A 27,612-nucleotide genomic window follows, 5' to 3' on the forward strand; every position below is an offset into this window, starting at 1 on the left:
TTCTGCAATCACCAGTTTGCAGTTAATATGTCAATTCGCCTTTGGAACTGTCATTCCCGAGTTGCACGGATAATGGGGCAGCCGGATAAAAGGTATCCGGATAATCGGCGTTCAACTGTATCTAGATAAAGCTTATATAGTATCTATCTACTGCGGGGCGGATCGGTGGTGCATCTGATAAACGGCGCCAGTCCACACGGCCGCACCGGGTTCAAATCCCATCCGGACCGTCCCCCCGTAGCAAGGACTGACTACCCGGCTACGTGGTAAAAATAAGTCTAGTAATCCAGAAATGGCCGGCGTGACCTGTAAGGTCGTTAAAGCCAAGAAGAAGTATCTATCTACTACACTATATCACTGTATATAGCAACACTTAATTTTTTTTCCAAAAATTCAACACTTGGTCGTCCTATTCCAGAAACTTATTTGAGATACTGGACCGGTACTGTCTTTTGAGTAAACTTATTACTTCCTTGTCCATTAGTTGGATTATGCTAGTTACATTTGGCGGATGAAATTTGGCCAAAAACATGCCAACTGTGTTCAAAACTGATTCTGCTGGATGTGACGGAGCGTTATCCAACTATAAAATGGCTCTCTATGGTAGTCCTTTTGATGCCAAAAATGACTACGTAGCAAAAAATTAATCATCAACAATTAATATTTTGTTTAGAATATAAAATCATTTCAAATATATCATTTGACACAACAAATAATTTTAACCAATCTATCAATTTTCGGCGCACGATCAATCCGCCCGCCATTTTAACCGACCCCGGATAATCGACGTTCTACTGTACGATCTGTTTAGAATAGTTTTGGTATTAACTATTTGAACGTTCAAGAAACTCCTGCCAATGGCTGATTGATTATAGTGTATCAATTAATTAACTGTTGTCATTTTTGTAATGCAACTAATTACTAACCAAACACCGAAACTGTCATCCAAAACATGTTCTTGGACTGTCTCAATTTTCTCGTACTAACTCAACCTGTTCTCATTTCTGTTCTCGTTACAGGTACGTAATTACTTCACAAGATGATCACCAAACCCGTTTACCTTAGAGCACAAATTTCAACTTCAGACGATGAGATCGGCAAACTGTTCATCGATCCCATGAAACGGGGCCCGGTTTTAACATAAATGAAACGCGCATCGAAACCTGAGCAGCAGAATTATGGCATCCCGGTATGCCACCGCGAAGTGACCAATAATTAGATGCCGTGTTGGGTTCCCCCTTTCTAAGATACCGACACGCATTCGGGAAAAACACACCGTTCGCGTGTCCCGGCGATGAGTTGGCCAGGCTGGGGACGAGAGATAGTATTCTTTGCCAAAAGAGATCAAATTTCTCTCATGTTTCCACATCCGCGCGACACTCGCTATAACTTATGGTTGCTTCTGAGCCGTTCTGTTACCACGGGTGGTGGTCATCTATTCGGGTTCCAGCGCAGTATATGTTTTTTTTACCGTGGCACAGAAACAAACGTTGGAAGTCTGCAATGGAAGCGAACGGTTCCCACACCCACTGTCCGGGGTTATGCACTGCGAGTTACTGTTGGGTGGAGAGTGTGTGTGTGTGGAAAGGAACATCGTCTGATTAATAAACACGATCAAAGATTTATTAGCTCGGTCTTTCCGATTCATGTCTTGCGAAGAATCGGTACAGAAATTCACTTAGATCAGAGACGTAAGAAACAGCACACGAAACATCGATACATCTTTTTTCCCAAACATAAACAGATCGCAACAATTTCCCGAATAGACAGAGTGACAATTCTAAAAAGGCCAAGCCCAGGATGTTTTTAAATGTTATTCCCTCGTTCACATCAATATATTCGGGAGTTCACAGGTTCCCGTCTAATATTGATTATAGAATGGTATCAGGGGAAAAAACATCAGACATGCATTTGATTTCAATATTGAGATTAATTTAATTCGTATGAAAATACCTTGGTTTTCATTTCCGGTTTGAATTGCTAATAATATTTCGTATCTCGATATTCCCATAAATTCAAAAACCAAATACATTGTCCATGTTTGAATTTTTAAAATTGTGTTATTTGTCCTAATTTGCGTGTAATTTGGAACGATTGGCTATAAATACGGTTGGAATCATGAGCCAAAGACCTTGAAAAATATTTTAAAGGTTATATCTTTAAAGCGTTGTGAGTATCCATGTCCATTGGTCTAGAGGAGGAATGTCCTTTTGGTTAATATATCCATATTAGGATACTTAGTAGACACGTCTCATGAATGTCTTTAATTTAATCCATAATGTTTTAACTAATTTCACGTCTATTTCATATGGTATAGCTAGTTCCAGATTAAAGATTAGGAGAGAAGTTTCGATTTTTTCTGTATTGTTTCAAGGATTCCGCCCCAAAAATGTATTAAGTTGCCGATACAAATCTGTTCGTTGCAACTGTTTCAGTTCCCTTTTCTAGGTCAAAACATTGACCTTTGCCTGCACTAGAACTGAAAATGTATTTTGAACACAGAATAGTACTTTGCGACCGATAAGAATTTAGCGTGCAAACGTTTTCGCTGTGCCGCGATTTTAAACTCCCAGGTAACCGAAAGGGCCAGTTGGTCGCGTGTCTAATTTGAATATCTCAATCTCTAGCAACACTTCTCACTTTTCAACATAGTGCGCCTAGTAGTTGTTGGTATCGATTGTTGTTACGGTGTTGCGATAATGTGATAATTACTGTTTGTTAAGAGGTGTTCAATTAAAGTAAACGCAATTGAACCCCCTTGTACCTTGTGGTCGGCTCGTGCTTGGACTCCTAATGAGGATATATAGTTAGATAGGCGTCCCATTGAGATATTGATACTGTTCACTCGAGAGCGCGCCGCCTGTCCGCTTGTTCACGGAGGAAGCATGGTGACCGGTTTACCAACGGAGGTATTTCTGTTCCAGCGGCCTTTAATCTTACTTTCATGCCGGATTGTTATCAAGATATCAGCATACGCAAGTGCTGAAATGTTTGAAGAATGGTTTTCAGCACCCAAAGGCCGTTGTGCGTGTCGCGTAAAATAACCAGAGAGTCAGACAACCTTTCTGTCACCTGTCATCGGAACGGAACTGGAGCAATTTGAAACCGGAGACAAACGGCTAACGAGCCGTGCCACCGGGTCCGCGGCAAACGGGTTCGTGTAATACATGTTTTGCTAATTTAAAAGTCAATTAATTATGATCCGATTATGTCGTTTCAGCAAAAGAGCTCGTATTGCTTGTCTCTTTTTAACGGCAAGGAGTTCCTTTCGACAACCATTTTGTTGAACTGCTTTATAAACTGTGTTGGAAAATGATACGTTTAATAGAATCCTAATTATTGAGCGTCGAAATGTTTCGGGTAGGTTCTCTTAAAATTTTAAGTTCAACAGTTTGGAGATAAATGTCCAATACTTAGGATCAAACTGATCGCGGATTTCGAGTATCCATTTTATCTAATCTTTGAAATGGAAACCTTTTGTTGACGTCAATCAAATATTGCTAACGAAATATTTCTTCCTTGACACACACACGCTTATAACTAAGTCAATGCTGAAGGGCTGATCTAATTCAATACTGATCAATCGACCCAGAATGGTACGGAAGTGTGAAACACAACGAAGAGAAGAAAGAAAAAAACATGCCCCACTAAACCAGTTTCCGTTCGAATATTCGGGACATGTACCGCGGGCGCGTACATTTATCAATTCATCACCCACCGATCTAAGCGGCCGTGTCCGTGAACTTGTGCAGCAAGCTAGCACCACATTACTCAAAGTTTTCATATCGTTCAATGGGTGCATCGTGATGCCGGAAATCTCTTCACACATGCTAAAAAACCCAAAGCTCCCCAACTGAAAAAAGAAAGATAAATGAAGTCTAGACTTTGTCGATCAAGCGATATTGAGATAAATCACTTGCATCCGTGCATCAAATGTTTTTTTTTGAGAGGATAAAAAAGAGAAACAAAAACATAAGATCATGTCAAATTGTGTGTGCTTCGTGCTTGATTTTTTCCTTCTTCTGAACTATTCAAATTAACGTTTACGCACAATCATTCGGGCCTGCAATGCGTCAAATGGTGTCTACGGAAAAAAACACTTCTCAAAAATCCTTTTCAATCTTAACTTCGATATCCACCGCATCGTGTCCAATACAGTCGACATCGATATGTACAAGAACAGATTTATGATATTGGTTGAAATATGTAAACCAAAAAACAGCAAGGTAAAGAGAAAAAATCAAACTACAACAAGGTAACGAGCTCAGCAAACATCACTCGCTTGCGCTTTCGTACAGTCTCAGGCAGTTTTGAAGGAGAATTCGATAACCATTTCAACTTATTGAGTTGTTTACGATGGTCCATATTTTAATTGGCCAACGAAATCACCATTAGTGTGCGGGGGGTTGTCACACAAAACCTTACATTCAGTTCCTGCGATCATCTGTCCGAATGTTTTGAAAGGGCTTTTTTTGGGGGCAGAATGTATAAAACTCGTGTTGACAGGACAGTTCAGCAATGTCCCGTATTGGATACGATAACACAAACTGGGGACGTCCTCCACGTTTCAAGTGAAGATTGGTGGTCAGTCATTTGGTAGGTTTGAAATGAACGATCGATGAGCAATTTTCGAGCTCGACCACCACCGGAGTAATACATTTCGATGTTCTTTACTAACGATTATAAACGTTTAGATGTTTCCACTGTTCCAGCTACTGCTGTAAAGTTGAGCAAATTTAAAACGTTTCTGATTTTAAACGTCGTACTACGCATACAACGTCAAACAAGAAAGCCATTTCGAAGGTAGGGAGGATCTTGGGAGAGCCCGTGCGTCTTGGCTAAAATTCGTGGAAGCGTGTGTGCTTCTCCGGCCATTTGGAGAATACAGAAATGTGTAATTTGTATGCTTATAAACATCCATAAATTAACGACCTTTATCGCAATTTCGGTCGTCGGGATTGCTTTCGAAGTCGATCCACTTTTGGAGCGGTTTCTCTAATTCAGCAAGACGCTCGGTATTAGTTTGCGTGTTGTTATTTAGCTTGACAGATCGTGGAAATTTGTGTAATCGAGAAAAAAGACAAACCACTGATCAAGTACCGAAAATTAGCGCCTGTTTTGGCTGATTATTATGCAAAGAAACTTCCGCCGCAAGTGAATGCGCACTGCTCACTTACACCCTCGGGGTGGCGGATCTTCAGCAAACGAATAGCTGAAAAAGCATAAAACTGGGCGTTCGATATATTCACACATCGTTAAGCGAATCATTGCAATCTTTTCTGAAGGTGCGAAAAAAAAGGTTCACGAGCGTCTTGCAACGCATCTTTCGTACGGACGTAAGCATGGACCGTTGCGCTCAACTACAGCAAACCGTGAACTCTTCCAGCATGCGTAAAGCTTCATTTTCTAAGCAATTTTTTTTTTATCTGGTACACTTCCTAAGGACAGCTCCGATGTATAGGAAGATAAATGAGCAGTAGCAGCACCTACATGGGGAGGAAGTGCCCAATCGCTTCTGATGTCTCAATCAGAGTTAGATCGCGATACTGTATAGAATGGGCGTCAAAGGTTTTGCACCGACCGATGAGGCGCATCTTCTTCTAATGCCATCGATGGTTGTAGTTTAGCGAAAGCTGCAGGGCACCAGCGACCGTTTCCATCTTATTTCGCTGTTGCGCGTGCTTCTGGCAGGTTTCGATGTCTTCGTCGAACTGTCTCACGATCCCGCTCTCCGTGTATTCCTGGCACACGAAACTGCACCACGAAAGGATACCTTCCTACTCATTGGTTTATTTAATGATTTTTGCAGCAGCACAACATCAATATGAAGGAGCCCTTCTAACCATTAGACCCCAGGGAACGAAAAACACGAACACGGGCCAGGCTTTGCTTACGATCGTTTGGGAGGGTTGATGTTTTACGATACACCGCCATCGGCGCATCATCAACATCGTGCTCATTTGCTGGACAAAAAGGCGTGCTTGAGCGTTCGCAACATGAAATTCGCACTGTTTTCCGTAAGGAGAATATCGTTAGACGTTTCGGATGTTTTGCTTTCCTACCATCATGTAAGGAAAGCTTGTGCGAGATAAAACTCTCGGTTAACACATTATGCGATATGAAGGAGCGTTTTTTTGCATCCGTTGCATTCGGGCCCTTTTGAACAGCAGGTCGCCACAGTATGTCTGACAGCTTTGGCAAAACAAGCGGCAGGGCATGAGATCAATAAAATAAATATTTTGATAATAACATATATTACAGTTGTTGTGGATGAAAAATGGCTCGTAAAATGGTTGTTGATTTGCATGTGTTCTTATTCCTCTTCTTGCCTTGATTGAATCGTATTCACATTAAATTGGTGAAAAAGACTTAAGGATTCTACTCGATGGACAACTTGCAATAGATAGTTTTAATGCTAGCTGTTGGATTGGATTCTTTTATTACTAATTTTTGATTTAAGTTGTTTTTTTTAGTTTAGAAGTATCAAAATTGGTGAAGATTTCTTTAAAATTACTACCCCAAAAAATAAGAATCCCTTCTGTATTGAACACAGTTTTAAGATATAGAAAAATATATTTTAAAATAGATATTTAAATCCTCCGCCAAATTAAATCCCACATGTGGTGCTAGCCTGAACATCAAAGAATTTATCCTATTTCGGATCATCACACCCTTTGGCTGACAATGTTTGTTTACAATTTCTATAAAACAAAGCATTACCTACCAATGGCAGGGCAAAACATACTTTCTCATGCATTATTTACGCTAAATGTATCGAGAAATGGGAAATTCCACTCGTCCCGCCCCATTCCTTGCGCCCTTCCCGCTTCCTTTTGTAACGGCTACAACATGTCTGTGGAAAAGTGTCATACTTTCATTCCCCAATGCGTTGGAATGCATTACTCAATGTGCGCACTCGAAGGTTCATAATTATCCCATGGTTGATATGTTGGTGCCGGAGGGCGTGAAAAGTGCGTTAATTTGAAATAGGAACTCCGGTACGACGGCACGCAACGAACAGTTGCGGGTGCAGTATTTTAACCGACTTTCGTCATAAGAAGCACACACGTTACTGTGCCGTGAGGGTGCCTCAGGACATGACGGAAGACTTGAAAGCGGCCACGGCATAATGTGAGGGTGTAAATGAGTTTAAAATCGAATAATTACCTACCTAACGCTAGGGATGCTATTGGAATCGCCGAGCATTCGGTTATGTTCGCTTTTATGTTTTCTTGAATGTTTTACTTTACCTAAGGGTATGATGGTACGTCACATACTGCTTAACATGCTTCTAAGTGTGAGTTCATTGCCTGGGGAGAACTATCTTTCTCCCTCGCGTCTACCAATCAAGGTTTCTGGTGTTTGGGTTTTATGGAATTTGAAGATACAGACAATCTTCTATTCCCCCATTACACTCGGGAAACCATATGACAGGGTTCTCAAATCATCGACGTTACAGGATAGGCGTTTGAGGACAAGATCAGGTCTCCGTGCAAGAAGACAATGGCATTAGCAACAACAAAAAAGCAACAAACATTCCGAAAAGGCGTTGATGTAGAACCATTGCACCAGCCGGGAAAGGTTCCAGCAACTTCCAGCAATGTGGCACATAAATAACAACGCGTGTTCTGTGCCCTATTTGCAGCAGGGTCGTGGCCTGTTACAATGTATGTCACCGAAGCGAAGGACAGCGATCGACATACAAACCCAACTTGTGAAGAATGATCACTTTACAGAGTTATACGGCCTTGGTAGGCAGGTCAAATTTCCCGCACAGTAAGGGACCACGAGATCCCTGGTCTATGTATAGGAATTTGCGTAATCTTCCTACTAGCCACTTGTGTCCCGAAACGGAAGCAGCTCATTTGTTTGTCCGACCGTCTAGTGGACCCGCCCGCTTGTACTTTGCGTTGTAACGAGCCGAGAGAAAGGCAAAGAAAGGAAAACGAATTGATCTAATGCTTGATTCCGAACGTACTGTGACGTACAAATGAGGCCCACGTCCCAACAAGGTTTGACATTTGACATACGAGAAAAGGAAGACCCCAAATGAGGCATCGAAGGGTCGATCTTGTATCGAAAACTGAAGCGAATAGCGTCATGGGAATCGCAAACGAGATGGTGCAACGATCGTCGGGTTCGTTGCGAAGCCATCCGTCAGGTGTGGCGTCAGTCAGAGCTGATGGTGACGATACGGAAATGATAGATTTATGGTGCATAGTGTGATAAATTGGAAACCACCGGAGATTTATTCGTGTTCGAGTTCGATAGGTGAAAACCCGTCTGATAAAACTGTTGCGCTCATCCAAATCGTGGGCTGGTTAGAATGATGTAGAACAAACAAAAATTGGGAGCGGAACAACAAAACGACAGCTTGTACATAGAATTGAGTAATAAATCCTGAACATATGCTTTGTAGTGGGTGTTTTTTTTAATTGGTTTTGTTTTTTATTTATAGAAAATTAAGATTTAAAGCTTTATTATATGTCAAGAAGAAATTCTACTACTGTTGTATACTGTTAAGCTTTGCTGAACTTCAAACAGATCTGGACGTCACATGACAGGAAAGATATCAAATCTCATTCGGACTAGTTCCTTCGTATGTCAAGGCCAAAAAGAAGAACAAGCTCACTACAAGCAATGGCGGATCAAGCTCCTTGGAGACCCTAGGCGGAATAGTTCTTGGGGGACCCCTATCAGGCAAAACTCTGCCATATACATTGCTTCTAATAAAAATTTCAATTCCGATATTTCTGATTGAATTTGGTTTACTTACCTTACCCGTGTAAACGATGGTTTGTACGCAGGACACTTTACTTTCATGAACCACAGGAAGGCATTCACTTCGGAAGACAAAACTACTTCTTCGCGGCCCCTTTGCTTTTACACACTGGCATTTTTTTCACATACACATATTTAAAACACAACACTCGCCTGCCTCATTTTAAAATGGCCACATTTTAAAATACACAAATTAACGCAATAATTGACAAATAGACATATTTTTTTCATTAAAAATCAACCAACACTTATATTTTTTTTCTTTGCACAAAGGCACACACTTCAACGCACTTTGGCACAATTATAACGACCACATTTTAAAATAAACTAATTCAAATAAGCTCATTGCGCAATAGACATCTACACAATAGACACTTTTTTCACCAAACAACAACCAACATTGGCATTTTCTTTCTTTAACATACGCACTTTAAATACACATACATACACATATTTAAAACACAACACTTGGTCACATTTTAAAATACACAAATTAACGCAATAATTGACAAATAGACATAACTTTTTTTCACTAAAAAAAACAACCAACACTTCCATTTTTTTCTTTGCACAAAGGCACACACTTCAACGCATTCTGGCACATTTATAACACCATATTTGCGTAAAATGGGCACATTTTCAAATACACAAATTCACGCAATAAGCAATAAGCTCATAGAACAATAGACATCGAACAAAATAGACATTTTTTCACGAGAGAACAACCAATACTTGGATTTTTTTTGTGCACAAAGGATGGGAGCCACTTTGCACAACATGTACCGAAACTATTTTTTTACTAATGCCAAATTTTATGAACTTGCCGAAGCTAGCTAGCATCTTGCTACGAACACCACACGCTTTTGACAAATCTCGTCTTCACTGCACAAACACAAATGTAAATAATTTGTAAGCTTAGTACATGCATAGTACACGCACTAATTTTTGATTTCCTTACACTCACACACCTATCCTTCGGCGTTAGCGTACAGCAATCTGCGCTGACCACCATGCTAACTTCATCGTTGGATGAAGAACACACGACCGTACATTGCCTACACAGGGAGCAAATCTCGTTATCTCGCTTAACCACGCTCAACACGATACCGTTAGTTCCAAAATGCATTGTTGATTGAAATGTCAAAAGAGTTCATAACGAGGCAAACGCACTATCACAATACACCTACACAAAGCCTCTTTCACTTTGCTTAAACCAAGCCGACGCTGGCAAACAATTTGAACACGTGCAACGCAAATTTTCACTGTTTAACATCACATCAGGAAGCGAATTGATATACTTTTGAAGTATTAACCATTATTTGTATCCTCAAAGAAAGGATATCACTTTTTAGCACAAAAAAGCAACTCTTGCAAAATGGTGTACATATGTACCGAGAGCTTTTTTTTCATTACTCTAATTTGTCGCTGTCCGATCGCTACTGATCACAATTTGTCCTTATCTCACGATCATTATCTCTTCGGCTTCGTTATCACGACACACCTACACAACTATACTCGGCGAAGCTCAAGCCCGATCTATCGTATCTTTCGCATCTTTCTCTTTCACACACACTTCGCTGCTTGTTGAGAGACGAATGAAACAAGCCTCGTTAAAAAAACAATTTAACTTTTCGCTCCTTTCGATCAAATCCGTTCTTACATTTATTGCATGAAAAATGTTGGCATATAAACATTTTTTAATTACATAAAATATCATTGTTGTGATAAGTAGCAAAACGTTTTAAAGATGCGCCACTGACTACAAGTACAATCCTGCCTGAAGGTACAAAGTGATGAAGAGATTTTTGCTTCAACATCAACTTTATATAACCTCTTTTTGATACTTGTTGAAGCAAAAATCTTTCTTTTTTGTTATTGTTGCTCAATCTTGTTTAATAAAGCAAAATATTTAATACTTGAAAAGTCCCCTTTTAACTGCTTATTTTGTACATCGTTCTAATTTGTGACACGCACAACACAGCCCTATATGTCTGATGGCGGAAGACTACATAACAGGATTAAAATATATTGTGGTTATCTGCTACGGGGTTGCTCCTTGGTTTAGCAAAACGTTTTATCAAAACATTTGATTGTTTTAACCATGTTTTTCTCTCAATCTTTTACGCATCTCGATTTGGCAGATGGCTTGTTAGGCTAGCTGATTCACCATTTGAAAGACCTAAGGAGAAAAAGCCGTTGGCGTATATTACAGAGAAAGATTAATCTAAGGCACAAGTGGAAGTTTTTCCCTGGAGGAAAACAGATTAATTTCCAAACCAAAAAGCCGCAGGGAACCGTGCCGTACAGGAGAATGTTTAACGATGAGTGGGTAGCCAAGGTGTGAACACTGGTCACACACATTACGCGAATTGTTTAGGTAGCCTCCTCACGGTGTGCCCATTCCTGTTGACCATTTGAGCGAGGGCTGGGCTAATTAAGCACAGCATCGTAATTGAGTTGTCAAAATATTTCAACCATCCTCGTGTACGTCCAGGCGCAATGTTTCTCAGACGATGAGTACCGAAAACGATGGTTGATCTTGTTTCGGAACTCGTAGTAAGTGGAGAATTTGCGCTGTAAAAAGAAAAGCAAATCAAAGACGGAACGCTTCCTTTCGTTTCGAGTAAGAATCGAGATAAATAAAATTTCAAAACCTCATCAGAATGCAGCGGGCCAAATGTGGTAACCGCAAGCTGCAACCTGTCACTACACTGCTTCTGCTTCATGTATTATGCAGGAAATGATAGAGATATATTTATCGTAAAGAAAGAGAGAATAAAAACGCATAAAAAAGAAATTGTAAAATATCGACTCTGAATGGCAAAGGATGTATATGTAGCCTCACTTTCCAAACACGAGGCAAACGCATGATGAAGATGGTATGGTTCTGTGCCGCTGTTCAAAAAATATATACCCATGCCAATGACGACCTATGTAAGTTTGCAAAAATCTCACACACAGACGCATGTGAAACCCTTTTTTTGATTAATTTCACTCATTATTTGACTCACAACACTTGTCCATGCCGCACCACATCCCAGCCACACTGACAAGTTGATGTATGAGCTCATAACGAATGTTAATTTCCTCTTGCCAGATCGCCACTTTGCCTGTTTCTTTCGACACGATCCACGTTTCCGGAGGTTCGCGATAGCATCAAACCATCCCAATCCGCGTGCTTGTGTGTGGACCAAAAGGAACAGGCTAGGTGTAAAAAAATCACATCAAGCAAAAGGCTGAAAATCCTTTCATGGATTCCATGCTGAAGTGTTAGACTTGCAAGATACCTATCATATTGCGTTTAATAGATCCCCGTGGCATCAGAGTTCTCGACAGGAGAAGCTGTACATTCATTTACAATGGTTAGAGGCGTATGTAGATCATTTGTACGATCATCATGAATGCCCCAGGAACGTGTCAAAAGGTTGTTGGTGCGAGAGTGCTAGAGCAAAAAGGTGGTCTGAAATGTTCACGATCTAGTCAGAATTAATTTACCGGGTGCCTGCCGTCAATGTGAAAGTGCAAAAGGAAGCCTGCAAACAATCTGCGCTGTCGTGTAATTGAAAATTCCTTGAGAACCGTGCATTACCCCGATTGCCTGCTCATAAGAATAAACGTACAAACAAAGTTATGATGTGAATAATCCGGTTTTTTTTTATAATTTCTACACCAAAAGCTTCGTTTTCCGTGTATAAATCAAAGATAAAAGTTTATCAGAACCTGCACATATTGGACGGTGGAAATCTTCTATGGAATATTTTTATTTCCCTTCACTTTCTGTCCTCTTTCGTGTATTGAATGGTACTGCCGTTTTGCATCGAACATTACTTTTGCTATAGTTTTGTGAACAGAATACGGCAGTTCACGATCAAAGCCGTGAAATTAATCTTCAGCATTAGTGAAAGTGATAAATCATATTGTGATGTATGCGAAAATGCGTCTGCATTATGCAGTTTTTCTTTTGCATCTTAGTCGTTATGTTGACTCAATTTCAATTTCAATTAGGACCAATAAATTTTAAAATAAATGATATTGCCTAAAACCAGCATTATACAGTTTATCCACAAGATTCGGATTGTACGGAAACCGGTTTGATGACTAATGTAGTGAATCGAAAAGGATTGCTTCATTTTATTTGATTTCATTAGTCCTTCACGGAACGGTAATTCGTTGGGCATTTAAATTTAATTGCAATAATTGTACAACATGCGTAACAAACTGCACAAATGTATGATTTGTTAATGATTTAAAGAGTCGCAATAGAATAATTAATGTGCAAAAGATTATTTTGATTTATTATTTCCTTTCTTCGTTTACGATATGCTGGTGATTAAATTGTTTGCATTAAGTTTAATAGTTGACTAAATATCTGATACATCCATGTTGAGCATCGAATCCCACAAGAGGTGGAGTCCGTCATTAGAAGGATTTTTCTTATCCTAGTATAATTTTAATTCCTCATTTAATATAAAAGGCATCATCTAGTAAAGTGAAGCGCCAAGAAGGATGAGACATTTTTATAATATATAGATAAAAAAATATAGATTTATTTCAATTTTACTTGACAAAGTTTCATGATCATTATCTGTAAACTGATCTTAAGTTGATTGCAAAAAAAAATCTCCAATGTATACACCTTTACCCCTGAATATCTTCTTGATACAGACGCCTCTAGAATAGGTGAATGGTACAGCTTTTCCAAAAATAAATAAACTATATCATTCAGCTTACCATTTTTGCAGATATCTGCAGAGGCAGATGAACAAACGGCCTCCTGGCGTGTCGGTTTATAGCATATGAGTCGGTTTTCGCAATGGTAATAAAAAATGCAATTCAAGAAATACTGCAAACTATCATTTTTGTGACCATTAAAAACATGTGGTCTTTCTTCCGGTGGAATGGAATCGTTCGATATTTCTGTTGAACTTGAACTTCATATCAGATTGTGAGAAAACATTGTGACGGGCTGGTGGTGTGGCATGCAATCGCATAATTTGCAAGTCTCACATTTGCAAACACTTGTTTCATCACTAGTCATTTTCGCACATAAATTGTTCTCTACTTCTCATACAGCTCTTAGGAAAAAGAAAACATGTAAGTCTCTTGGTCGCGAATTTCACTTTCGCTAATGGATAAATGTTATTTGTCACATTTTTTCCAGCAAACATGTGCCAAAAAATAGCAACGAAACTAGCGAAATTGAGGACTAGAACTGAATGTTCTCTTCTGTCTGTCAACTAGATGTGTTGTCTGGTAACGTTAGTCACGCGTTCTTCATTTGGTGACAGTTTCAATGTCATGCGAAAAGGAAAATTCGTCTATACAGAAGAAGATGAGAGGTTTATTGGAACTATCCATAACTTCCTGTCTGGTCGCAAGGTTTGACTAGATGATAACTACCCTGATGACATTTTTAGATGACAACTCATTCTTTAAATTAATGAATAGTTTTTTCATGCCGCTATACTCGTTTGATTGATAGCTTGTTAAGCAAATTTGGAGTAGCGTTTATTGAAGATAAAAAATAAATTGCACGAATTCGCAAATTGAATAGAAAAAGAAAAAATACAAACAAAACAAATGTTCTCTATAGATGCGGTGTGGTGATCATGCTTAGCCAAGGATTAGTTGTAGTTTATCGTGCGCAGCTGCCATTTCTGAGGTTCTTTTATGGTTCAGTGATCTTTTTTTCGTTTTTTTTTGGAAAGACTCATGCGAAACGTGAGAAAAATGTCAAGGTCACTGGGCGTGAACAGTCAGGAGGACGATGTATAATAATTTAGCAATTTAATATTTTACATAAGTTATCAACAAGACACATTTGCTGTACATGAAATGGTAACAAAATTAATAATTCTTAAATTTAAACTATAAACTATTTAAATGCATAGATATATGAACCATTAAAATTTATTAATATACAAATGATTACACTACCATGTCATGTGTATAATATCGTGTTTATAGGAATATGATAAACCAATATGCCAATATCGCCAAACGGATAAAGATCGTCTGGTTATCTTCCTAGAAACCAGAGCTCAGCCTTAAAAGGCACGTACCAATATTCTATTTTAAGCACTATGAATGAAGTAAATCAAAAGATGCACAAATTAAATCGTCTTATTGATGGTTTGCTATGTTAATGGTCCGTGTTCTTTTATCCTTTCCATTTGAAACCAATCCAAAATGATAGATTGCACAAAGGTGATCAACTCGTGATTCAAAATTTCTCAAAAAGGTCCCTTAAACTGTGCATCCCGAAAAGGGATATACCCACCAATGCCACCCAGCTAAGTTTTCATCCCAAAAATTCCAGTGGATTTATGCGACGTGAAGTGCATAACTTCTTCCAGCAAAACGAATAGCAAGCAATTTCAAATGATGGATGACCAACCACCAACAACCGACCGTCCAAGTGGTGGTAGAACCCTTCATACGAGTGTCGGCTTCGGTACAGTCGCTTCAGATCGTCGTATATGCCACCCATATGCCGCTACCTGGAAGGAAGGAACATCGATCCTGCCAAAACGGAAAGGATCGTGTGAGTTCAGGAGACACCAACATGTTAGAAAGATGACATGTAAGCGAAAGGATAGATCTACAGACGGAAATCGGCGCTTAAAACATAAATCAGCAATTCGTCTGTACAACTCTCAAGGGAAGGGGTGGCGGTATTGTCGCTGTGACAATCTGGATACATACGGATCCCTTTCACACTCATAAATAATCGATAATGTAAAGTCTACTTATCACGCGTTGCCTATCTCTCACGAACAGCCAGCGGTAATTCAATACACCAAGGTACTACCTAACTGCTGAAGCTCCATTAACGAGATCCATTAAAAGCCCGAACGAAACAATTGAAGGTCACGAAAAGTGAATAAAAATCCTATTTCCGTACAGCCTCGCTTGGGCTGCTCAACGCATTCGTAACGCCATCGGGAGTCGATCGGTAATGTGGAGGGCGTTAAGTACATCGGCCACAACATCGTCGGTGCACTATAGTGGCACTATCTAATCGCGGGTTGCCGAAACATCGTCTTTCCCTTTTATGCACCAAACCTCGCAGAGTGTGGCCATTAATTACGAGTCTTTGTTCTCGTTGTTCCTTTGGTTCGGCAAAAATTAAGAGATCCTCGCCGGGATCTCTCGTTGTTGGACTTGTGTATTTTAAAAACAAATATTTTAACGCTGTCATAACACGCAACTAAAGTGAGCCTATTTGGATGATATTTATGACGTGCCAACCGACACACAGGGATGCGTGTGCGCACGCTCTGGAACCTGAAGCACCGAAGAAGGACTCCGTTTTTGGTTAGGCAGGAGCGAAACGAAATCGTTTTCGGGAAACTGATGTTTCGGACGATTAAGCAAGCCGTAGGCTTAACGCAAGGAGCACCAAATGAGCCGTTTCAAATGGGCTAATTGTGAAATCTCTTAACAGCTATTACCAGCAATTACATCAAATGCTTAAGATTTGGAAAAAATATCTTCACATACCATGCTATTAACTTGTATATGTCCTAAATGACAAAAAATCCAACACACGATAAACGGTACGACAATACTGCTGCTGATGATGATAAAGTGTGCTAATGATAGCAATTAATTTAAACACCCTTGATTATATCTGCGCGGGTCAAACATTCGAAGATACGATCGTGCGATGGTAGAGAATGAGATTGAAACCATAACGCTAATAACGCCCGTCGCAGGAAGCATTGATTAGGAAATCAAAGGGAGAAATCGGTACGGTGGATGGGCCGGAACCATTATGATTATGGCAATTAATTTATGTTTTATTGATATTTTGTCACCGTACCGAAGTATCATCTCGAGACCGGAAATTGAAAGAATAAAAATCACAAATAAGCTACAAACTGAGCAAAATTGAATTGGGGAGAGGTTAAAGTAAACCAAAATAAAAAAGGGACAAAGACATGATAATGAAAAACATTATCTAAATGGATGCAATCCAATATCAATGCAGTCAGATGTATTTTTACGACTTGGTGGTAAGCGATTGCGTGGGTTGATCAAACAGATCCCGTGTGAGGATCCCGAGGACAACATCAGGTATTCTTGTGCCGTTTTACGATCATTTTAAATATTCCGTTTCCCGTTTGTGTTTGTTTTGGAGCACAGTCAAGCAGAAATTATCGAACCTGTGCACGGGTTATCGAAGTCGTACTCATGGTTCGAATCGTCATAAGTAATAAACCCTGTAGCGAACGATATAACTGATGCCATCAATATGAAATACCAGTGAGCTAAACAGACATGGAGGAAAAAACCAATCGAAATTGAACACGTTTACGATCCTGTTCGATAGGATTCATTTTTTGGTCCAGTCAGTGTCCAATTCCTTCGTTTAGGTCTACAATGGATACATTGGGCACATCCGACATTAATTTTGTAATTATTGTCTTTTTTTAACTTTTGGTAAAGATCATTTAAGCGTACAAACATATTTTGATTGACCATCAATTTCGAGCATGGAACATGGAATAAAACAGCAGGATATTTCTTGGAACATCAACACTATTTATTAGCTTTAGCGTTGATCAAAGCTCTTGCATTAATTGCTAATGCTTTGAACTCTCAATAGTAATTAAGTCTCATCGATTTAATGATTAAACGGTATCAAAAATGCTCGGTTAATCAATTGCGAAAAAGTACGTATAATTGTCTCATCAGCGAGAATTCATCGATTTTAAGCTTTTTGTCATTATTATGGTTTAAACAAACATTGTTTTTCCTGTGAAGGAAGATTTCTTAGACTAGATATTTTCTCTTTATTACTAAAATTAATAGACTAAATATTTATTACTATAATTTTATTTACTTTTATAATCGATTTGATGCAAGGAAAATTCACTGGATTTCTCATTACCGTTCCTCTCATATATCACTACCAAACATGTTAAATATAGCCATCGTTAGCCGTCCTTATTTACTTGCCATTCGTTTAATTCTTGAATCATATAAATGTTTACAATATGATTTATGAGACAGAATAAAGTGAAAGTGATACACGCAATATCATCTGATCGCTATCCCGATTCAACTTGGTGAAGAACTTGTGTAGGATTTAAACATTTTCAAACGAGACGGAAAGTTGTGACTATGGGAAAAAATGAATCCAGAAAAAAGGCAACGTAAAAGTCGCACCAAAGTTGGTCTTGTTCATGTCACGCCAAGGTCCTGCAAACGGTTGTCGATTTAACAACTTTATTCAAGGCTTTTCCCATACAAACTATGCATAAATATCCATAACATGGATCCACCGTACCAAGTCCATTTATTTTACAAATAACACATTCCACATCGTAGATGAAGCATCTCCATTAAATGATTCTCCAAGCATAAGAATGAATTTCGTTTTGATCTACAGTATGTTCGTCTTCGTGCTCTGTTCAATCGCAAACCGAACGGTTCGCTCTGTATACAACGCAGCAACATTTTCCCGACCGTCGATCGGAACTTTAAATTTAATAACCGTTTAATAAACATTAATTATTTTTACGCTCCTTTGTACACGACATAAAGTGTTTGCACAGAGCGGGATCTACATCTTCTTTGCACGCGATCTCCCATGCTCGTTATTCTGGGCATGGTAAGATGGTTTATTTATTGACATTGTTACACTTTTAATGGCATTATTAAGTGTAATGTAAACTTTTGATTTCAATGAAGCGTGTGAGGCACGTAATTCAGCCTCTGCAGAAGTGTGGGTTACACTTGGCAAATATGTTTCCCTCTCGATGAGGAAATATCTCGTAGGAAAAAGACATATATTTTACGGTTGATAAATAAATACACGAAGAAGTGTGGTACCATTATAAAATATGATCGTTGTTTTTGATCGCTACAATCAAGACTAAACAATTCTGCAAAAGTTCAACGTATGGTAATAAATCACGTGCATAACCGTGCAGAGGTATCGGTTAATTAATGCTTACCCGTAAATGGTGTAACTTTTGGGATGAAGTTTGAAGCCTAATTGCATTATCTGATCAATGTCCATAATTGTCCGGTGGTTTGGATCGAAGATTTGTTTCGAACGTTAAAAATAACTTAATACAATGGACATAAATCTGTATCCTAGCGTAAGTTTGGTCTGATTCTTTGCCTTCCAAAAAAAGAATGCGTTCAATATTGTCCAGCAAACTCTAAGTAACTTAGCTACTCCGCCAGTCATCATGTCATCGTTTTCGGACGGAACATATCTATTTCCCTCCTACAGTTCTATGTCGAAAAAAGTTGCCCGCCGGTGGTAGAAATGTTAGCGGGCAGACACATAAATTTCACTATGTTAATTAGCAGTCCCATAGCCATAGAAATGCCTTTTAATACAATACTATCTTGACCATATATTTTGCAGCAAAATTGTGAGGACAAGTCGGTAAGCTGGAATACCGCTTCTTGTCTGGGTTTATCGCTTTTTATTTTTTGGGGAAACTTTTCAGATGGAGGAATCTTCTTTAAACAAACAATTGATATGCACGAATTTCGCCCAGCAGACCTCCCATGTCAAATATTTCTCATATCTTGAAAATGTCTATAAGTTAAAAGGTCTTATAGACATAATATGAATTAACTAGACATATAACTGCAAACTATTGCAAACAAACACCACAGTATCTGAGTGAAAAATACAAAAATCGTAAAGACATTCGTTGTACATCGCATCCTTTCATTGTATGTTGGATTTCGCGAAGGCGTCGAAACATGGAACGGCCCACATCAAGTACAATAAACATATAGCACTGATTAAATCTACAACGAATCAAAGATAGATTGGACAATGGAATGTTTCTGAAGACATTCTGAAATAGAATAAAAAAAGCCTTTCAAGAATGAACTCAAGGTATGCCTTAACACCACCAACAAATGCGATCTTTTCCGGTAGATGATCACGTCACAGACCTTTGCGAATGTCATTGTGATTGTCATTAAGTCGGTGCATACCTACCAAATTAGCCGTTCTAGATCCGTGCACTATCTGGTATGGATAATTTCTACAGTTACAGACACACTTCCAATCACTGATTACATGTTGTGATTGCCATTTTTATGTCGTCCTATTCGCTGTAGGTGTTAACATGAATGGAACTCTAGTAAACGGATTTTTTGTTGGTAAGGAAACGATCTTTCATCGTAAAGAGATTCTGTACTGTAAGCACGCCATAATATACTGTGTTACTCTTTCTGCTACGATGGTTTGAGTAGGAGTAGCAACTAAAGCTTTGTACGTATATTATTCTATATTTTTCTGTGAAGTAACATTGCTTCAATATATGTACAAATGGTGAACAAATTGTGAAGATATGTATAAGTTAGTATAGTATGTATAGTAATAAGTTAAAATGTAATTCGTACATGTTCAATAGTGATTAATCTCTTATTCAATTTCTATTTAAAAAAAAACACAAAATAAAATTGTTGTCATTGTTTTATTGCACTATCTATATACAAAAAAAACATTTTGAAAATATCTATACGAAATATCTTCACTGATGACTCAATTTAAACAAGATTATATGTTCATCTTAAATCATTCATAATATTTTAATCCACTTCATCGAGCACGTGATCTTTTAGCAACGCCAGAAAATAGACTAAACCATTTCTGGTAACTATTCGGTAATCGTGATGAAAACACTGTTCACGTGACGTCTTTTAAATGTACATCCACCGACATGACTTCAAAAGGCCCATAAAACACTCTCAAGAGGGGTGAGGTGCAAAAAAGAAAAACACGAAATCAGTGCAACAAATCCTCGTGACATTGGTACGATGCCGATACCGTGTAAAGGCGTGCGGAAAATAAATGTGTGCAAAAATGCACGTAAGCCAGCGTGAACGTTTGCATGCAGGGTCCGGAGTGCAAGTTGTAGAGCATCGCCGGAATTTGCATCGATCATACGGTGAGGTAGCTATGGGGCAAGTGGCTAGAATAGATTGCATCCCTTACCTCGATCATATGATCGCGATGCACCCGCGATGCACATCATATGATGATAGTTAGTAAGCGTGAGTCAGTAACGTAATGCAATAAACATAAGCCGAACGATGAAGGGAAACAAACGATGCCCAGAATGTCCCACATGGTGTTGAGTGTTTTGCGGAAGGTTAGGGTCGTTCTGTCAAGGGTATATTGCGCTCGGTCGGAAGTATGTACTATGCATTGCTGAATGACTTTAGTCACGTAGGACTTGTCACGTCACTGCTATTACCCACCAGGATGCATCAATAAAAGGAAGCTAGCTAGATTATGGACATCCTTTAACATTTTTGGCACGATCCTCTTCAATACTGTCTGGTGGGAATTTCCCTGATTGATTCGCTGATTAATCATGATCGATGAATGGTAGCTGAACTAGGGATTCACTATTGGTTGCGACTCCACAGGTTTCATTCAGAAACTCAATCCATTGATCACGGTTACTCGTTACAAGAAATAAACAAATCCTTTTCATTCAACATACCAGCACGAAATGTCCCACTAACCTCTAATGTCCATCGAATCCGTTTTCGCCGGTCGAGAAGAAACTTATTTGGCCATCGTCTGAGTTGGCGCCAAGCGTGTTTTCCATAGCTCCATTTCATGCGTACGATGCGTCTTCCAGAGCGTAAGATTTATTGCCAACCTTGGCCACCGATGCACCTTCCCAAAGAGGCGTTTCAGAGATGTAAACATGTCGAGTGGTCGACGTTTGGCGCCTGTAAACAGTTCACTAGGAACAGACATAGAAAACGACAGCAACTGATCACCGCCACGATTTGTACGCAGTGCAATAAAATTTAAACAAACCTTACCCAAGCGTGTGCACACGTCTGCACGTGAAGCTGTACTCCTTCTAATACTTGTACTCTGTTCATTTCTCTATTCCACAGGATGAAATTGCGGACAAGGCCATTAAGCTTACGGCTCGTGAGCGACGCTTCATCAAGTTTGCCTCGGTCGAGTTCGATGGACAGATTTACATGACGCCGCAAGACTTTCTGGAGTCGGTTGTCGAACAGGAGCCACGCCGTACGTACCATGCATGCGATCCTGTACAATCCACTGCCTTTCTCTTTTTTTCCAGCGAGTCTTCTCCATGCGCTTTAGAACTGTGCCGAAAAAGGGTTTCCCAGCAAAAGAAAAAAAAACGAAGATTAGACAAGCGCCAAAGCGGTTCCGCCGAAAAGGTCGAGAAATTCAACCTCACAACTGCTCAGTTGCAAAACATTGAGCCGGTAGGACAACAACAGCGCCCAAAAAAATGCGTGGGTTATATTTGCCTATCGGAATGCAATAATATCAGAAGGTCGCTCCGTCCTCGAACATGAAGTCCTTTTAATTATGGGAACACGTTTCTCCAAACCCGATTTACATTACGCCTTTACCCACGGCCGTTACTCATACTCACATCTCTCTTCTCTTTGCACCACTTGCATTTTGCAGCGCGGCTCAAAAGGAAGTCATTAACGCATGGCGAGATTCAGCAGCTGAAAGATTATACGCCACCGTTGAAGCACGGTTCGTCGCAGCTTTTCCGCAGCCTTCGCGACAAAGGTAAGTTGGCAGGCTTCTGGGCAGTTCCACTAGCTGGGCGGCAGCAACTTCGACGCTACTTGCAGTCAACCACAAATGGTTCGCCGGTCCGTACGATTAGGACAGACACCCTTGACGGTGTCGTCATCACAAAAGTATCGGAACGCTTTAAGATAATACACGTTCGGCTGGAAGTGGCTAATGTAAACGGGCGGATTATCGCCAAACAAAATTGTAACAGAATAGCGTGGCGGTTTGAAAGTTGCTGTAGAATTTTACTTTTGTGGAGTTTGAGGATACGCTCTTTGGTAATGATTTGCTCAAATATTAGTAAATCTTAATTTTTAAATTTTGGGTTTTGTGAGAAGTTTAAACTTGGGTTTAGTTTCTTTTTTTCTCAAGCATTTATTCAAATTAAAAAAAAGGCACAAACGATATTCTATACCACACAAGACGACATGCCCGCAAAAAAGGTATCATAACTAATGAGTTCTTTAACCCTCGGTAAGCTAATCGTAAGTGAAACGGGCATCCTGATCAAACAGATCCAACATTCACAGGAGCCAACCTGTCACATCCTCGCGTATCTTTATCACGACAACAGCTGTCTGCTGGTTCGAGGTTCCATCTTGCTAGAGTGGATTACCATAATAATCGGAACACTCGAAACACGCGGCACGACGTTCGGTTCGGAACGCACTGGTACCATTAAGTGGACAGTTCTTCCGAATCCGAATCCCGTACTTTGTTCCCATTTAGGGATCGTTGGGTTGTGTCATGCCTGGTTCACGCCCGATAGTGTCGCTAAAATACTGGACCCGATCCATACTTCTTCCCACATGACAAACCAAGTGTTACAGACTAATTCTGTTTTACAAAAAGCTTTGTCGCTTTATCGTTAACTTTTAAAAATAATTTATCGAGGGCAGAAACATCACTACACGAAGCGGCTGCAGGTTCCGAAATCGTGGTGCTTCCGAGATAGCTTGGTTGGGGATTTTGTTCGTCTGGGTAACCTGATTGCGGCACAACTCTTTACTCGTCCGGATCCGAATGTTGAACAATCGGATTAAGCATTGGTTATTGCAGAAGTATTAACTTAAACTGGCACGGTGGTGTTAAGCAGCGACCCGGACGGTAGTTTGTACTCACGAAGATTAGCGATGGGATTTGTCTGTGCAGTCGCGGACGATTTTGCCGGTTAGAATGGCTGAAAACAAATTAATCATTCCAGATTTGCCCATAAAGCGCTGCTAATAATTATTGTTTAGTTCCATTTGTAATTCTCAGTTATCTTGTTAGAAATAAATTTTTATAACGACCCGATCGTGTCTTCCTAAAGAATGATCTCTACTGCGCTTAATTAACAAACACGTGTATCTTGATTTATCTTTCCAGGCATAATTTCGTACACCGAATATCTGTTTCTTCTTTCCGTACTTACAAGTAAGTAAAGGTTATTTTTGATCTAAAACATCAAACCACATTAACTTCACTAATCTTATTCTTATAGAACCTCACTCTGGTTTCCGCATTGCCTTCAATATGTTCGATACGGACGGAAATCAACGAGTGGACAAGGATGAGTTTCTTGTGGTGAGTGTTTTTCCTTCATCTCAACAAAAAAAACCAGATAAATATCATTGCAGCTCCTTTATTAGACGATTTTCTTTTCAACGAATGGAGAAGTGGACCAAAAACAGGGGGACAAAATATTTTACTTGAGAAATACCATGCAGCTGCTCGAAAATACAATACGTTCTGCTACTTCCACCTAGATGGCGCTAGTGTATTTCGAAGGTTTTGAAAAATGTTTCTTCATTCGGAATTCCATACCCAAATGAAGCTATTGTGTGCATCGTTTCCTTCATCTTATTTCAACTGTTTTTTTTTCTATTTAGTACTTTCTATTGTTTTATTTTTATTATTTAATTCACTCTTTCCGTTCACCTTCCCTTTACTCTATATTTATGTATGGCACCCGTCGTTTTGCTCGTTCCGTCTGTTGTGTTCTCTATTGTGGTATGAAATTAAACACGAACTGAAAATGGCCACCCAAAAACGGCCCATATATGCATCACACTTGTTTCTGCACGTTTGCCTACCGCGCTCCTTGCCGGAACACGTAAAACATTTGCGCGCCCGAAATGTTTGCTCCAACTCACATCACCCGTTTGGCGACCAACCCAAAACCCGCTCTGTTGTCCTGGTGCACCGAACCGAACTATACACTCATCCCAAAAAACACATACACCCAAAAACCTAAATGTTGGACGTTACGTGGGCCGTGGCGCAGATTCGTCAGCTGCTCGGAGGATCGCTAAAGGATCGTGATCTAGATGAGGCCACGCGTAAAGCTGTGAGATTTCTTTGTTATTCTATTGTATCTAATACCTGTGGTGAACCTTTCTAATTCCTCATTCCATCTTTTCCTGTTATTTTATGTTTCCCTTCAATGAACAAGCATATTGTTCAAAGTTTGCGCATAGATTCAACAAACGTAACGTAGTTTGCTTTATCTGTTTCATTAAAGAAAGCTCGTGTTTTAATCTGAATTTGCACTGTTTGCCTATCAAAATAAGTCAATGTATTTATGTCATTGCTTAACAAAAAATCTCTATGTTGTGCTCATTGTATAAATCCAATGTCGAATCAAACACACTTTCAAGCACAAGACACAAAATCTAGCAAATAATAGTTACATACTTAAACATATTCAAACTTTCCCATTTTCTTCCAAACACTGATAAAAATTACTGATCTTCTCTCTTATGTACTAAACGAAACCGTTGCGTGTATAATACAACTCTGTGTGTGTTTACAGCACTTCTAGATGGCTCCCTTTAATGCAATAAATTTTGTTTGTTTATTTTTTTTTTCTTCCACAACTACTTCTCTACGCCACTCTGTTCGATGTTTATGAAATTGCGGAATGATGCAAAATTCGTACCCAATTTGTGCACTATTCTGTATAACAATTTCTTGCTCTCTATAAAATCTCGACACGTCTGACACATTCAACACGGTTCCGGCCACTATACTGCACATACCATGCATGTGCTAACTTGCATCACACACAAACAATTGTCACTTAAACCGAATTGTCGCCGGTATAGCTGCTGCATCTTGTGTCGACCAGTGCGCAAGCGAGATTTTTACTGAAAAACTATCACGATCGAAAGTCGCAAACTACTGTCGCGGAACAGCGCAAACCTGGTCAAACGGTCGCTGCGAGCGGCACTGATAAAGATGTTGATGAGGGAGAAACAAAAACGCCACCGGTCAAGGGTATCACGGCACGATTAGTAAGTTTTTCAAAATGTGTTTTTTTTTGTTTTTGATTCTGTTTGCCTTGTTTTGGTTTTGCCTTAATTTAAATTTTTTTAATTTGGTATTGAACTTAAAATTTTGGGTTTTCCTTTTTTTTCGATTTAAGTTCTTTTTTTATTTTGGTAATATCGGCTTAACCTGATGTATAGTGTGATATATTGTATTTATCTTCTATCGTCTATGTACAAACAAATAAGGCTCAACTGTTACAATTTTGTAAAATTTTCTTTAAACAAAGTCCCACTAAATTGTTTAATACCGTGTGCCCCCCATTGTGTACTACTGGAGTGCGTGTGAATCCTCTAATGTTGTAATGTGTAAAATAGTTTAAAATTTAAAAAAAACTTTTGTACAAAGTTTCCTCCCTTATCTAACTGTGTGCCAAAGGATAAACCCAAATTATAAATGTAGGTGGATTTATGTACAGAAAATTACTAATCGGAAACAATGAAACAACTTTCAAAAAGTAACATAACTCCGGTACTGATTGCATGAGTACTGTGCATGCGAAGAGTGCGATAAGCTCCGGTGTAAATGTGCATCGCTAGTGTGTTGACAAGGGTTGATGTGTTCCATATGATAAAAGGGATAACTGGTATCTACAGTGTTGCAACATTTTGATCTAAATTTTAAAGATATACTTTACAATTCCTTTTACATTCCTTCCTTTCTTACGTATCTGTTCTTTACTTTATTTTTAAATGACTATTTAATGCTTGTTTTTGTTTTCGGGATCTCGACGATCTCGCCTCATTATTATGTTGTTCGATCAATATCTGCCCTCGTTCGTTGATCTGTTGTTAACTGTTGGTCGTGAAATGTCTGTCCGTTGTCGCTGTTTCCGCTCTTGTTTTCCGTGGGTAATGTAAAGCTGTGTGGTATAGCGATCGGATTCCCAAACGAATCCCCATTAGTCTGTGTAGCATCCGTCGATATTGGTAATCCGTCCCTGGGTAATGGTGGAACGAAAAACATATTGTACAAAATCCTCATCGGTGGTATGCGAGCCCCGTGTATGCCGAATGGTGGACGATGTCCATTGCCGGTTATTGTGCTGTAACCTGTGCGTGCACGTGTACTCATTTACATCCAAACGTAATCCGTAGAAGCTCACAATGTGTATAGTGTTTTTGGGACTAAACAATCAACATGCTCCTTCTGATTTGGTGCGCCATTTCCTGCGTACATTATGGCATGACTGACTGTCATTATTTTTTATTTTTATTTTCATCGCTTACACTTGCCCCCTACCGCAATTGTTGTCGATAATTGTGCCAATAGATGGAGAAAATTTTCAGCTTCGCCTGGAAGGGAAAGCGAGGAATTGAAAGTAAGGAAGGCGAAGAACCGGGAGAGCATGTAAGTTTTACCTTCGAACGAGATTACATAGTTGAGATAGTTGACTTTTTCTGTTTTTGTCTTTCCAATTTCCAAGGATGACTACGTAGACGATGAACAAGGTCTGCAGCGAAAGCATAAAGTCGATACAACGCTGCAGATACACTTCTTCGGCAAGAAGGGTGACAAGGATCTGCAGTACGACGGGTTTTACAATTTCATGAAGAACCTCCAGACCGAGGTACTTGAGCTGGAATTTTGTGAATTTTCAAAGGGCCACGAACGCATCTCGGAGGTGGATTTTGCAAAGATCTTGCTCCGCTATACCTATCTGGTAGGAGATCGATCGAATCGCTGTGTCAAATCCGAATTAAACATTGGTGACGTTTTAGGATACCGACGAGTACGACAACTATCTGGACCGTCTACTGGACAGAGAGGCCAAAGAAAAGGGCGTATCGTTCGACGAGTTCCGACAGTTCTGTCAGTTTCTTAACAATCTGGATGATTTCTCGATCGCGATGCGTATGTATACGCTTGCCGATCAACCGATTTCAAAAGGTAAGCGATATGAAACCGATTATAACTGCTTATCAATCAAATTTCATGTAATCTCT

At 39.5% G+C, this 27,612-nt stretch overlaps 1 protein-coding gene across 5 annotated transcripts in view; it reads left to right on the forward strand.

Moving 5' to 3' along the window:
* LOC125761274 (calcium uptake protein 2, mitochondrial) overlaps positions 1-27,612 on the forward strand; it is a 46,152-nt gene that overhangs the window by 16,175 nt on the left and 2,365 nt on the right. For 2 of the 5 annotated variants that reach the window (XM_049422255.1, XM_049422258.1), the window contains exons 2-10: positions 21,685-21,823; positions 22,238-22,348; positions 23,726-23,773; positions 23,841-23,923; positions 24,624-24,686; positions 25,444-25,632; positions 26,939-27,016; positions 27,093-27,329; positions 27,388-27,556. In XM_049422255.1, coding sequence (XP_049278212.1) covers positions 21,685-21,823; positions 22,238-22,348; positions 23,726-23,773; positions 23,841-23,923; positions 24,624-24,686; positions 25,444-25,632; positions 26,939-27,016; positions 27,093-27,329; positions 27,388-27,556 — 1,117 coding nt within the window. The remainder of the gene's footprint in view (positions 1-21,684; positions 21,824-22,237; positions 22,349-23,725; positions 23,774-23,840; positions 23,924-24,623; positions 24,687-25,443; positions 25,633-26,938; positions 27,017-27,092; positions 27,330-27,387; positions 27,557-27,612) is intronic. The other 3 variants (XM_049422259.1, XM_049422256.1, XM_049422260.1) reach the window with 3 other exon arrangements.

The sequence above is a fragment of the Anopheles funestus genome, chromosome 2RL (assembly GCF_943734845.2).
Source record: "Anopheles funestus chromosome 2RL, idAnoFuneDA-416_04, whole genome shotgun sequence".
In the NCBI taxonomy this organism is placed as follows: domain Eukaryota; kingdom Metazoa; phylum Arthropoda; class Insecta; order Diptera; family Culicidae; genus Anopheles; species Anopheles funestus.